This window comes from Periophthalmus magnuspinnatus, chromosome 10 (genome assembly GCF_009829125.3).
Source record: "Periophthalmus magnuspinnatus isolate fPerMag1 chromosome 10, fPerMag1.2.pri, whole genome shotgun sequence".
Classification (NCBI taxonomy): Eukaryota; Metazoa; Chordata; class Actinopteri; order Gobiiformes; family Gobiidae; genus Periophthalmus; species Periophthalmus magnuspinnatus.
This window is the reverse complement of record NC_047135.1, coordinates 10,370,099-10,385,138: the sequence shown is the minus strand read 5'-3', so window position 1 is coordinate 10,385,138 and position 15,040 is coordinate 10,370,099. Positions and strand designations below refer to the sequence as shown.

Sequence of the window (15,040 nt, the reverse complement as noted above, 5' to 3'; positions counted from 1 at the left end):
AACATCCTTTCATGCTCAAGTAATTCTTCATTAATTATTTAGTTTGAAAACACATGACAGACAAAAGCAGATTCATGATTTAAAATTCACAGTCCCACAACTTTATACATCTGCATAATTGTAAACGATATCTTTTTTCTATATTTCATTTTTGTTTAGGGTTTTTGTTACTGCTCTACGCTCTATCTTTATTCAGGAGATTAAATGAGGAGATTATTCAATGAAATACAAATTCTATGTTTGTAAGGAATGTACAAATTCTCTCGCAATTTTCAAAAATATTAGAAAAACTGTTTGCAGTAAGGCTTGATAGCTTTATTGAGAAAAATAATTTATTAAGTAACCATCAGTATGGGTTTTGATCAAACAGGTCCACTTCGATGGCAGTTATGGAACTAGTGGAAGAGATAGTAACAGCAACGGACAATAAACAATACACAGTTGGAGTTTTCATAGACTTAAGCAAGGCCTTTGACACCATTGACCATAAAATACTCTTGAAAAAAATGGAAAGGTATGGTGTCAAAGGCACTGCACTCACCTGGTTAAATAGTTATCTTAGTTATCTTAGTTCATATGCACATACATCAGTATGTGCATATGAACAATTTTGACTCAGATAAAAAGACGATTACACATGGAGTTCCACAAGGTTCCATTTTGGGACCAAAATTGTTCATTATGTATATAAATGATGTATGTGACATATTGAAAAACCTAAAGTTTATTTTGTTTGCAGATGATACCAGTCTGTACTGCTCAGGAAGAGACTTAGATCAACTTCTGGATACAGTGGAAAATGAGCTCAAAATAATAAAGAAATGGTTTGATATTAACAAACTATCACTTAACTTAAGTAAAACCAAATATATACACTTTGGGAATAGACAAATTTCTAAACAAATTCATTAAAATTAATGATATAGAAATAGAAAGAGTGTATGAAACTACATTTTTAGGTATCACCATCGATAGTAAAATAAGATGGAAATTACATATAAATAATGTAAAAACAAAAATATCAAAAACTATTGCTATAATGTGTAAAATGAAAACTTTTTTAAACCAAAAATCACTGTTTATATTATATTGTTCTCTTTTCCTTCCATACCTTAATTATTGTGTGGAAATATGAGGGAACAATTATAAATCCAACATGAATCCTCTATTTTTACTTCAAAAGAAAGCGGTTAGGATTGTCAATCAGGCAGAATATTATGCATCCACTAACCCACTCTTTATTAAACTAAAAACATTAAAACAAAACGATCTGGTTGAATTTAATACAGCAGTTGTTATGTATAAGGCCCATAACCACATGCTTCCACACTGTATCCAGGAGCTGTTTAGACCTAGAGAGAGTCGCTATAATCTGAGGGGAACTGGCATCATCCAAAAAACTATGGCAAGAACTACAAAAAAAATCTATGTGCATCTCAGTTACAGGGGTTAATTTATGGAATTGTTTGGACAATGAATTAAAAAGCTGCACATCAATCAAAGTATTTAAGAAAATGAATAAATTAAATTCTAGAAAAATATAGAGCAATAGTATAACTGTTACTATGACAACTGAACTTAACATTAAAGAATATAGTATAAATTTGTCTACTACATAATATGAATTATGTAATAGGAAAACAAAATAGTAATAATAATAATAATAATATGTTGATGATTAAAAATAACACCTATGATCATGATAAAAAGGACTACTAATGATTATTATATATACAAATATAAATCCAGAGGTAACCGTAAGAATATAAAAACAAATGCATTTCTTCTGTATTGTATATTGTATATTATTCTTTATATGTGGAATTAGGCAAGCATAAATAAGCTTAGCTTCATCCTATGCCTTTCAGTCACAATGAACAAATTCTATGTATGTGACTGTGACAATATTTTATTTATTTTTCTGTGTGTGTCTGAATAAACTAACTACTACTATTTCATTGCTGGTAATACAATTCTGATAATACAATATTTGATAGCTGGTTGTAAACAGCAGTGAATACATCATGTTTAAAGCTATTGTCATGTTGTTTGTCTCAATAAAAATAAAGATGTAAAAATATGCATATTTACTTAAGACTTGTAAAAGGTAAATGGTCACATTTTTATATAGCGGTTTTCACACACCAGTGTATGCAGACACCGAGGGAGAGGGGGCTTTAAGTGTCTTGCCCATGGAAACAACAACAGCATTCATCTATGAGAGCTAGAATAGCACTGTCAACCTGTGGGTCAGTGGATCTGTCAGCTCTACCACTGATATTTACATCGAGAGTGAGATTCAGACTGCCAACCTTCAGATCATTGGATGAACACTCTGAGCTACTGTCACCTCACTGTCACCAATTTCCAATTCCCTCAGCTACAGGACAGCAATCAATACAGAATAAATGTTTAAAAGGATGAATGAAAAATATGAGATACCAGCAAACATTTATTACTTTGATAAATGAATACATTCATCAAAGTAATAGAAAAAGACTGTTAAGTGAAAAAGAGTTATGATTGATTCACAAGGCTCATTCACTTTTCAAAGTATTCCAAATAAAAAGCAGAACTGTTTAACAATATTGCTACCTTGGTTTATGTACTGTGTGAAGGTAGACTATTGGAAGATGTTGGGGCACAGAAATGAAATGAAAAACAGCGTACTATTGGCATCTTGTCAAACTGATTTCCAATAAACTGGATGTCCTCTTTGACAACATTTACCCACCACTTTGGTCACTTTTTCATGATGACAGAGCCTGTACAGAACTGTTAATCAATCTCACTGCAGTGCTATGCTTTTGAGATACCACTGCATTGCATTAATCATTCACAATGTTTAGAACCTGGATTTGTTTTGGTTTAACCTGTTTAATTATCCACCTGTCCTGTCCAGTCCTGTCCAGTCCTGTTGTGTGAAGGTTTTTCTGACTTTTCAAGCGTAAACAATTCAGTAATGTTCTGTAAATACTGAAGAAATTTTGAACCTCTAGATAAGTAATCAAATTATCTGTATCTGTATCTGTATGAAAACACACTATTTATTTGTCTTCATATTAACTATGGATTGTCTGAATGACCGTTTTGTATTATAATTGTGGTATTAAAATTGGTATTGACCTTTTCCTCAGTAAAACAAGCACCTTCTCTGTCAAATATTTTGTAGGAAACATTTCATCTTGTCTCAGTAATAGACTCTTGACATCTTTCCTCTATAAAAACACTTGTATTGATTTATTTATGTCTCCTTCTGTTTTGCCTCAGGGTGTCTGCGGCTCGTCTGAACTCTGGTCCTGTAGGTCTCCTCTGATTGGACAGCCCCCCCCCCCCCCCCCCTTCTCCCTGAAGACCACCATGACCCAGGAGGGGCAGGCTCTGCCCTCTCCCACCCCGCCTGAGAGCCCCTTAGAGTCAGATACATCCACCACGGAGCTCCCTAACACAGACACAGAACTGGGAGAGAGGGATGGAGCAGAGGAGAGAGAGGAGGTGAAAGAGGAGAGGAGAGAGGGATATGCAGATGGAGGAGAGATAGAGGACGGGACGAGAGAGAGAAGAGGAGATGTAAATTCAATAGGACAGCAGCAGAAAAAGAATGAGGAGAAGCGAGCAGAAGAAGCAGACAGAGAGAGAGAGGAGACGGCCCCAACCACAGAGGAAGACCTGATGCAACAGAATGACAGGTCAGTGCTTTGTCTTATGTACAATGAATGTGAACTTACTACCTCTGCTTTTTTCACTATCCGCAATCACCACAGAGTAAGAATGGATGAATAATGCTGTGTAAAGTATGTTTGGATGTTAAAAAAAAATAAAAATGTCACTACAGTCACTTTTTACTTTACTTTTTTACTTTTTTTAAGGAAATGCATTGTAATAACAATGCTTTTGATTAATATTTATATATACATATATACATATATATATATATATATATATATATATATATATATATATATATATATATATATATATATATATATATATATATATATATATACAAAATTTCTATAGTCTTCATAAACAACAGGGACATAAGTAAAAGTGACTGTAGTGACATTTGATGCAAATTAACCTGGTAAACAGCTAACTAAAGTTAAGAGTTGTATGCATTTTGTGCTTTTAATATCGGCCTATCCCGTTTTCACTGATCCCTGAAAAAAAGTATGCTTATTACCGGTCCGAGAAAAAACTACGTTTTTTTTTTTTTTTATGAGTTTTCTAGCTATAAGATACAATATAATATATTTGTCCAGGACTTACTAATTTTATCAGCCCATCATTACCATAAAATGACTTGACTTTCCACTCACAAATATGATCTATGGATGCAATATGGTAATAGATTTTAATGGAAAATCAACATGTCTTTTTTGCTGATCAGAAACTCATGTTATGTAATTATGTAATGACTATGTGAATATAATCTAATAACATCAGCCTCACAATGATGCCAAACACTTTAATGGTGCACAGCTCTTCTAGTGCGGTTTGGCTGGTACATAATTAGCCTAATGCGCTTCACTTGCTAAAATGAAAGCTGCTACAAATTGAGCCAATTGGTTTGACATTTCCAGTGCTGCGAGATTCTATTGAAATTAATTTGTGCTTGTGCTGAGAAAGAGGCAGAAAGTAAATGGCCTCAAAATTGGTTAGTGGCTAAAACATTGCTTTGCGATATACTCTAATAAGAAGCTTTACACTGTAGATATGAGGTAATGGTAAGAAAATGAAGCTCGCTTTCAGTGAAAACAAGCAGAATAATACAGTGAATTGTAAACAATTTTGCGATATGCAAAATGGCTGCAATATCGATATTATTGCAGTATTTTTCTATACATTTGACTTTGTCATAATAAAACTAAAAAAAGCTAGATGTCATCCACCCATCTTTCAGTAATTCAGCGATTTCTTTTTGTTGGGGATGTCAGTTCACAGGTGCATTACAATAGCAGTATATTCTCTTATGAAAAAGAATAGAGCTGCATTGGTTTGACAGGCTGCAGATATGAGCGCTCTGCTTTTGAGACTGTACTGAATTCGACAGCGCCTTTTCATCTGCCTTCAATTGTTAGTGCGACCATTCAAGCTGAAATACGTCTCTATGGACGCACACTTCTACTCAAGACGATTACAAAAAATATAAATGACACACTGAGTGATGCTGTTTTAAAAGGCAGAGGGTTCAAAGTGTTCTCTATGGGTCCTCATGTCATAAAGCTCTAGTATGGAAGTGCATTAGAATATAAGTGTAAGAAGACAGCTGCTGGAGCAGAAGATAGCACAGCAGTGAGGTTCATTATCATGCCATAATTGGCCCATATCATCAAATAATTATTATCTATCGGTCATTTGCAGATGTGACCAGTATCGCACCTGGACACATTTGAAAGACTGGACTCTTCACTGTTCAGTTGTTGAGTTGACACACATAATGTTGACTTGAAGGTGCACTATGTGTTGTGTGTACTTTTCGGTGGGAGGCCTGTCACTTACTCGTATCCATGGAGATACTATTGCCTTATGCGGCATGTTCCATGGTATGACATTGAATGTATCTATCTTGCATTTATTCAATGAAAGGTGTTTTCATTGAAAACTAACCCCTAAGAAGCATGTATTCCTACTCTGAGAAGGCACATCTGTTCAAATATCTGACTGACTTGGTCTGGTGGCATCACCTCCTTGTTTCCATAGAGATAGATACCGTAAATTTCGGATTATAAGCCGCTACTTTTTTTCCACGCTTTGAGCCCTGCGGCTTTTACAGCAGTGCGGCTTATATATGGAATTTTACTGGATAACGGCCCCTGGGGGGCGCTCTCTAGCTGTAAATGTAAAAGTGAGACAGACGTGGGGAAAGATTCTGCTCTGAAGAATTCACTAGTTTTGATTTTGAACGATCATTTTGCGCATCATGAAATGGATATGATGCAGTTTTTAAGATAAAGAAACAGAAAGGAAATAGAGCAGGGGTCGGCCTTTAACACGCAAAGAGCCATTTGGATCCACTTTCCACGTAAAATAAAACACTGGGAGCCGCAAATACTTTTTGACATCTAAAATGAAGATAACACTGTATAATAACAATAATGTAACGGAATAATGTAGGTTTTACTTTCACGGACAAGCCTTCTACACGTGGCAGATAAATATGGCAAAAACAACTTAAGTGCATTAAAAAAATACAACTCACCAAACCGCTGCATCATGCATCGCGCTGATTATGTGATTATGTCTACTCTACTCCGCAGTTTCTTTAAAAAAACAACAACAAAAAAACTCGTAGCGTATCATTTTATCCCAGGTGCTTATTCTCCATGTGCCAAAGCAGTTTTGAAGGTTTCATTGCCTTATTTGCTTTTCCCGTATGTTACGTAGAGCGGACTCTGTGCGTGAGTCACCTGCAGCGACAAACCCAGATTTTAAGTAGGCATTGTCTGTCTTTTTCTTGGAGGTCGTAGTCTCCTCTTCTGGCTCCTCAGTTGTCCTTTTCCCCTTTGTTAAAAGCTCTCCAAAGACTTTTGTTTTGGCTCATTTTCACTCGCTTGTGGCTCTACTTTTGTGCGTCGTGTCTGATGTGTTATACGTGATACGTCATCGCGGAGACAAGAGCAGATAATATACTTTCTACTACATCAAATAGATTTCTGTGGCGATTTCCAGCAGGATTTTCATGATACATCTACGGACGAGCTTATTAGTGTGTCATTAGGGACGGGCGAAAGTTGCTCCTGACCCCTGTGCGCACAGCGTCTGAAAATCAGGGCTCTTTACGCAGGACTGTGAGCTGTGTCTGTGTTAGTTCCCAAGCCACGCAGAGCCGCAGTATGAGGCTGAAAGAGGCGCATACGGCTCCGGAGCCGCGGGTTGCCGACCCCTGAAATAGAGCCACTGCACGTGAGCTCGACATCAATGAATCCAACTTGGTCAATGTAAAAGACGACAAAAGTTTTCAGAGGAAATAAAAGCAGATTTTCCGTGTTGGTGCAGCTTTATTTTCTAAACCTGCAGATGTGTTCATCCCGTGTTGTTGTCGTGTTGGTGCCAATTTTCAGGCACAGTTTAAAAAAAAGTGTGTCGGTGCACCGTCTTTCTGTGTAAATGTCTCATGTTACAATATGAAAACCTGCGGCTTACATTCAGGTGCGGCTTATATATGTACAAAATTGATTTTCTCTTCAAATTTAGCTGGTGCGGCTTATATCAAGGTGCGCTCTGTAGTCCGAAATTTACGGTACTAGATTGAACTAGAACTATAATGCCATACATTCTAGACAAAACAATAACATTTTCATGGAAAGAAGCAGATGGCAGACTCTCCAACAGGAAAAGCGCAGTTTAAATTGACAATGCTAACATGCAAAATATAAATATACATTGCATTTGCCTTTTGTGCATATTTTTAATCTTTTGCAAACCTATTTCTAAACCTGCACCACACTGATCCGGGGTAAATATATGGATGGTCCAAGCAGTCAAAATGAATGTAAAAAGAAAATGTGGATGCAATAAAAGTACAGCCACGCAGAAAATAATCTGACTTTTAGCAGTTTCTCTTTATTGTACTTTAACCTTATGATTGAGCCAGTCATGTCTTTCAACACTGCCCATGTATGTCGCACTGATTTTTTACTTTTTTGACACAGGCTGGCCAATGGCATCGGGGAGGATGAGGACGATGCAGAGGAGGACCCGGCCACAGAGGAACAGAGGGGAAACCTGGACTCTTTCAGCTCCAACTTTGAGTCCACAGTGGAGCAGGCCGACACCGAAGTACAGGATGAAGAAGAGGAAGAGGAGGGGATCCCAGAGGAGTGTGACGGCCCGGAAAACCAGGACACCTTCAGCTCTGCGTTTGAACAGATCGTAGAGCAGGTGGAGACTCAAGCAGAGGATGAAGAGGAGGGAGAGGAGGAAGAAATTAAAGTGGACATTTTGAAAGATGGTTTTAGCTCTACGTTCGAGAGGATCATGGAGTCCGCTCTTCTCCGCGGCGGAACATGCTACAGCAGCTTGGACTCCCTGGACGTCTTGTCTCTCACAGACGAAACGGACAGCTGCATGAGTTTTGACGCACCACTGACTCCGCTCATCCAACAGAGGGCGCTAATGCAGTGCCCCGAGCCGCTGGAACTGGAGCTGGCCACTGTGCAGGAGCAGGAGGGGGGTGCAGAGGGGGAGGAGGGGAGAGAGGGGAGGGAGGAGGAAGGGGCAGTGAGAGGGTCCCCGCTGAGGACCACCATTCCAGGGAGCAGGTCCGAGTTCGTCCTGTGCCAGCCAGGAAGATGGGCCATTCCCAACGGATACCACTCAGGGGAGGCTGGGGCAACGCAGGGGGCAATGCACAACTCTGTCAGGTAAGAGATGAACAGTTACTACACAAATTCACTCTAGTATATCTTCTTATCATGTCAACTGAACAATCACTGTATTTTTGACAACCAACCAGTAACATTTAACCTTAAAATGACCACCCTCTTTTACATTTACACTGAAGAAGACATTATGCTTTTTCTGGTACTTAGCAATAAACTACAACCAATACCTACCATTGAGGTTTTTTTTAACACTGTAGAATTGAGAAGCCTCTGTACCCCTAGTGCCATTTCAAGTGTTTTTTTTATTTTATTTTTTTAAATACTACACAACCTTTTGAGCCCTGTATGTTTGACCCAGCAGCAAGTGAAAATATGGAGAAAGTGAAAACAGAGAGTTTCCAAGCATTCAAGCCTCAGATGCAGGACAATAAAGGATGAAGCAAATGATGAGGGAATCCCATTATAACAGCTCATTAAAGTTAATGAAGCATTGACAGACTTTTTGAAACCGATAGCCACTGATGACATACATTTTGAACTCCAGTTATTCTAATACTAAGCAAAGAATGTAAATCTTGGAGGCAGTGTAATTTGATGCTAGATAAAAATTCTTTGAGATTTTATTTATTTATTTTTGATATGGGTTATGCTAGTTTGACAGAGGTACAATTGTGGTGTAGCGTTCCATCACCAAAACAGCTATACATTGTTTTTGAAGTTAATTATGATAATATGTGAAATGCAATGCACTTTTTTCCTGCAAAGACATTGTAATTTCACAAATCAGTGGTTTGAAACATATATAGATTCTATGGGCATGCCTTTGCAACATAAACAATACAATCCTATATACCCTAACTTTTGTTATTTTTGGGTTAGTTTAAATTCAGACAGCACCAAGAATGTCCCCATGTGGTGTTCTGGCTCTATAAGCTGCAGTGTGGTTGATACAGTAGATGCCTGTGCCTTGGTTTAAACAGCAGGAGGCGAGGAGAGAGGCAGAACTGCAGAAACACGAGGGATGAGGGGGGTTGGCATTTGAAAAGAGATATCGTATATATCCTTATGTGTGTAGTTCAGACTGTACAGTAATACTGCTTAAAGAGAGAGTATGCATTTTACCTTATATATGAAGAAACCTTATAATCTTGTATAGATATTATGGACTTGAAGGTCAGATGTATACAACTGTAGACTTGAATTTTGGCTGGACTGCCTTGTCAAGTTCTTAATCAACTAAATAAACTGTAATGTTTCATTTAAACAGGTTTACTCCATACGGATCTGAGGACAGAGATAGTTTAAATAATGGTACTAATATTCTGGATTTAATTTTTTTTTTTTTTTCTCGTTGTTTTGCAGTGGCAGCTTAAATAGTAATAGTTGTTTTTAGCGATACAATTGCATAACAAGGCACTGGACAGTCAGTGTAATACTTTTGAAGAATTTTATATTGAAAGGATTCAAGTTTTACATTCCAAAATAATAACAATATGAAAATAATGCATTGGATTTATATACTGTTTACCCTTTCAAAACACCAAACGCATTTTACATTGCAATTTTTATTCACTCCACACTCTCTGGTAGACCACTATTGTAGTCACAGCTGCCCTGGAGCAGATTGACGGAAGTGAGGCTCTATCAGCTCTATCCATCAGCACTTCTGACCACCACCATCATGCACATACCACATTCACTTGGCATGGTGGGTGAAGTGTCTTGCCTAAAGATATAACAACATTTTTGCCACTGACTCCATACTGTGGCTCCTGGTATTCCCAGCGGTCTCCCATTGAAGTACTAACCAGGCCCAGCCCAGCTTCACTTCTGACGTCTGAGAGAAGCAGGCTTTGACAAGCAGGTACGGCCCATATCCAAGATTGTTGCCAAAATGTCCTCAATAAACACAGAATAGCTGTTTGTGGAATGGCATAAGCAGCGAGGCAGACAAAATCATTTCAGATAGTACATATATTTTAACCATGTAGAGCAACACTGCTGAGTGAAAATAATACATCCATTTCACTGGGGGGTAGTTTAGATATTGGAGGCAAGAATCTGCTGCTGCACGGCTAGAAGGGGTTGTGCTATTTTGTGTGAATTCCACTTTCACACCTCACATATAAACAGAAGCAGCACTAAGTAAACAATAAGAGACTGTTTTTGTTTTTATGGACTCTTAGGAGCTGTTAAATGAATGTTTCAGGGTTAACCATGAATCAGCTCATTCCTCTGTTACTGCTGACAAAACACATTATAATAAACTTGTGCAGAGAAAACTATTACCAAAAAAGGACAATAAAATTTGGGTTACACAAATATAGGGTAGGTGAGTCAAAAGTATCAAACCCCAGATATTAATTGATATTAAGTCTAGCGTGGACACTAGAACTAGATACTGGAAAGTACTATTATTTTGTGTTGAAACTTATATTGTACTATCTACAAAAATATGTTTCACTTAGCGTCGCAGTAGCAAAATCAGTACTGAATATCCAAAGCAAGTTTGAAATTTAAAATTGTCACTTTTTACAATGACAATTCAAAGGCAAATTTTAATTTTTAAGATCTTTTTTTTAACAATGCAATGTTGAATTGATGTTGAAACTTCATCAAAAACATACTTGGACTTGTATTTAGTTTCATTTACACATGTTTGTGTAATTCTGGTTTATAAATCTGTCTACACCTCTAAAGCTCAAATGCTCTGTTCCACCGTGTGATGTCATCTGGTTGTGTCAACAGCTAGCTTTTACTCCCATTTACCTACCTTATACCTTTACCTTTTTTGGTGAAAGTATATGGAGTTTAAAAAACACAGTGGAGCATTTCCTGTATTACCAAGTGAGAAGAACTTGAGAAGCCTGATATGCAGGATTTGTGTTAAACATCTGTGAATGAAACAAAAAAAAAATTCCAGGTTTGTTAGTGATAAGACATTATAGTGTAATATAGGCCCTTTAAAGTCAGAATTTAGTTACAGTAAAAAGTGAAGTTCAATGAACCCTGCAATTCTGTTTTGAACCACTAGAAGGAGCTAGGAATGAAATTACACACTTTTTGCTGTTACTTTTGCATGTCCTGTTTTGGTCTTAAGAACATACAGCTCATTTCTCCTTTAGCATACAGTCCACAGATGTTGTGATTTTGTATAGAGATTGTTGGTGAACCACATGGCACAGTGGTCTTTTCTTATGTGCTCATTGCTATCTTTGGATACTGTCTACCCACAATGCCTTTGGCCTGGCCTCCTGTGCTGTGTCTCCATAGGAACAAACCTGGGAATGTCAAATAGTTAGACTTTATATTGTCCTGGGAAGGATTTTGTCCTCTGCATTTGTCCAGAACCCATCTCCCGATCTTGGGCTAGTTTTTGGTCAGGACTCAGGAGTACCTAGCTGTAGCATTAGCATTTGATCCCCCAGACACGGGGAGAACATGCAAACTTGAGAATATCGGACCTGGGACCTTCTTGCTGTGAGGCAAGGGTTCTTGCCAAAGGGTATCCATTGGTTCATGTTCTCAAAACAATTATAAAGACAATGTTTTGATATGCGTTATGTTTTTGCACAATGTAACCTTTCTGATGCAGGTCCGAAAAGCAATAACATCCCATAGGGATGTTATTGCCATGTCATTAAATGTATCTGTCTCCATAGAGAGAAGTAGCTGGCACTTATAGGCCAAAATGCAACTCAGATCTGTGGAGATGTGACTCCGCTCACAATGAGAATGCATGTTTTTCAAGGTATTTTTAGAAATGAAAAAAAAAAAAAGTAATTGAATGGCATAATGAGGAACATTCTAAGGAATAACATCTCCATAGAGACGAGCTCTACTAGCAGAAAGGTTACATAGTATACCTTTAAGCTGTTCAAGGCCAAGTCAATGAAAAATACAGCTTACATTTTTAATCACACTTTTTTGTTAAAAGCTTGCAATATTAACCTCACCATAACTTCTCAGCCTGTCCTTATTTCAAGTCTAGACATCTGCAAAACAAGGCGTCGCCAAACAACATAACCATTGCTTTTATTGATTAATATTGATTTGTGAGTGGTGATTTGAACATGATTTGTGTGTTTCTGCTGGTTGCACAGATGTTGTCTTTGCACGCGGTTGGACTTCCTGGCCACACATTGATCTGTCTGAGGGGTGGTATATTTTTATGTTGTGAGGGTGATGACGTCATTGTGCTGAGAGGGTCTGCAGACTTCAGCTGGAGAAATGTCTGGAGGAGAGCCAGTTATCGGACGCACTAGAGCCAGACTGGAGCTCAGGAGTGGAGAGGACACATCTGCTGTTTCTGTTCAAAAAGAGCCACTTACACTGGGTTACACGTGACACATTCGCCAGTTTATTATGATGGGGTGAAGATACAATAGTTATTTTTTTATATTTAAATAAAAGCCAACAAATTTTTTTTTTTTATCACCTCCCTCTGTCTCTCTCTCCATCCCTCCCTTCCCTCTCTCACTCTCCTTCTTTCTACCTCTCTCTCTCTATGTCCCTCTCTCTCCTTGTGCCTGCCTCTGCTCCAGACTCTATTCATTCCACCACTTTACAGTGTTATCTGTCTTCATCTCATCTCCTGTCGCCTGCCACCATCTCACCATCTCTCTCTCTCTCTCTCTCTCTCTCTCTCTCTCGCTCTCTCTCTCTCTCTTGCTCCCTATCCCTCTCTTATCTATCATTCCTGTTTGTTCTTTGAACAGTGTCTGCCTGAATAATTGGCACAGTCATGTATTTTGGGCACCATGGGCATTTCAGCCATTCAGTGTTATTTTACCTGTTTAATATAGATTAATTTATGCAAATTAAAGTCCCCTTGTGTAACTTTTTAGCCAACAAAATAGACAAAATTAAAAGTAGAAAAATGCATGCCCTTACTGTGAGTGGGCTTTCATCTCCACAAACCTGACTCTTATTTCGCCTGGAGTGCTCATCTCCATGGAAATGGTCCTTTGCCTATACTCTTCAACAGTATAGCATTAAACGTATTCATCTCCATGGAAAATGTTCCAAAGTATGGTTTTAACTTGGTATTTCCATGGGCTCATGCAGGTGACTTTCCACCTCCGGGAAAGCTACATGGTGTCACTTTAAATACATTAGACCTAGATGCTCATCAAAAATAGAAACATACTTATTACATACATACATACATACTCATACCTATACTTAGTTTTATACATATAATTCAACTATTTAACTTGTTTTGATTTGTTTTGATCCCTTTACCCTGTGGAGGGTTAGACTAAACTTTAACCAGAAGGGGCCAGTAAAGGAACATTTGTCTCCATAAATACTCCCTTTTAGGTGATATACTGTGAGATGTCATTGTTCTAAAATAATTAAACAGATTGGACTTATTGTGGGGAAACATTAGGCCTTAGATGTTGCAGTTGGAGCTGTCTCTGAGGCCTGTTGGACATCTGTAGCTGAGTCTTGCCTGCCTCACTCACGGTTTCTTCTGCAGATTCTGTGACACATGGACGTCCTTCTGCCCACAGCCTCGTGCCAACGCTGAGCACAGGAGACACATATGCTCCTGCCCATGGTCTGTCAAGTTTATCACTAAGAAACTTATTTACATATCTGGAAGATTTTGTATAGACATTTGTGCAGATCTAAACCACAGGGTTAGTAGTTTTCATACAGAGAAATATTTTGTTATTTTTGGAGGAAATATGGTGCTTCAAAAATTGCAGTCTATGCGATTTGGTAATTGCATCCATTTTAAACTGTGATTTAGATTTGATTGTGATTAATCTTACGGCCCTACTTACATGCTTGTCAAAAGTGATTTTAAACTTATGAATATATTGTGAATAATTAGGTAAGGTAAGTGAGGAATAACTTTTTTTGTAAAATCTTAAATATAATAATGTGAACTATGTTTTAATGAAATTAGTAGTCTAGTCTGTCATATACATTTGAAGTAATCATGCAAATTTGAATGATACCACAGAAACAAGACCCCATAATGAAATACCAGACTCATTTGCAGTATAACGTCTCTACAGCTATGACCTGCTTTGATGACACACAGAGTACATACAGTATAAACACTACTACACATTTAACACACGCGCTCCTCTATGTATTCTTATGGGACTCATGCTGAGCTCCTCTGAAGATTATGAGCCAGAGGGAAAATCTGAGCCCTGCAGATAAAAGGCATTTGTGAAGACAGCTGCTGAGGTGTGGACTGTAATCTTTAACATGAGAGGAAGAAGACACACAGACCAGCTACACATGTGTAAATACTACATGCATAATTTAGAGGCATCTAGAATAAGACTGGGTAATGTGCAGAATATTGTCCAGGAATTTTTTGTTACTAGACCCATAACAATAGCACAGAACAAGGTTCTTTCTTTCAAATAATGATTAATACACTGGAATATTGTTCCATGCAGTGTGAGATGCAAATTTTATAGGGGCTTGGTACTAGCACAGAAATAGATTAGACTGACATCTTGTGGATGCTTTATGACATTGCATTCTTCAACATTTCCAAATTGAATGTAGCTTTTAACAAGATCCCTAACATAAGGATCATTATTATCACCTTTTCACCATGTCAGTTAAGTAAAATAGAAGAGATGTGCAAATCAGCAACTGCCAAAAAAGGCCTAATCTTTCTCAAAGAGAAAGATTAGGCCTGGTAGGGCAGCTAATATAAAACCTGCACACCCAATCAATGA

The 15,040-nt window shown here is 37.8% G+C and overlaps 1 protein-coding gene across 1 annotated transcript in view; it reads left to right on the top strand.

Moving 5' to 3' along the window:
• The window catches only part of psd2 (pleckstrin and Sec7 domain containing 2), a 288,837-nt gene that overhangs the window by 239,068 nt on the left and 34,729 nt on the right, over positions 1 to 15,040 (top strand). Inside the window, exons 14-15 of the mRNA XM_033974418.2 lie at positions 3,493 to 3,689; positions 7,656 to 8,366. Coding sequence (XP_033830309.2) covers positions 3,493 to 3,689; positions 7,656 to 8,366 — 908 coding nt within the window. The remainder of the gene's footprint in view (positions 1 to 3,492; positions 3,690 to 7,655; positions 8,367 to 15,040) is intronic.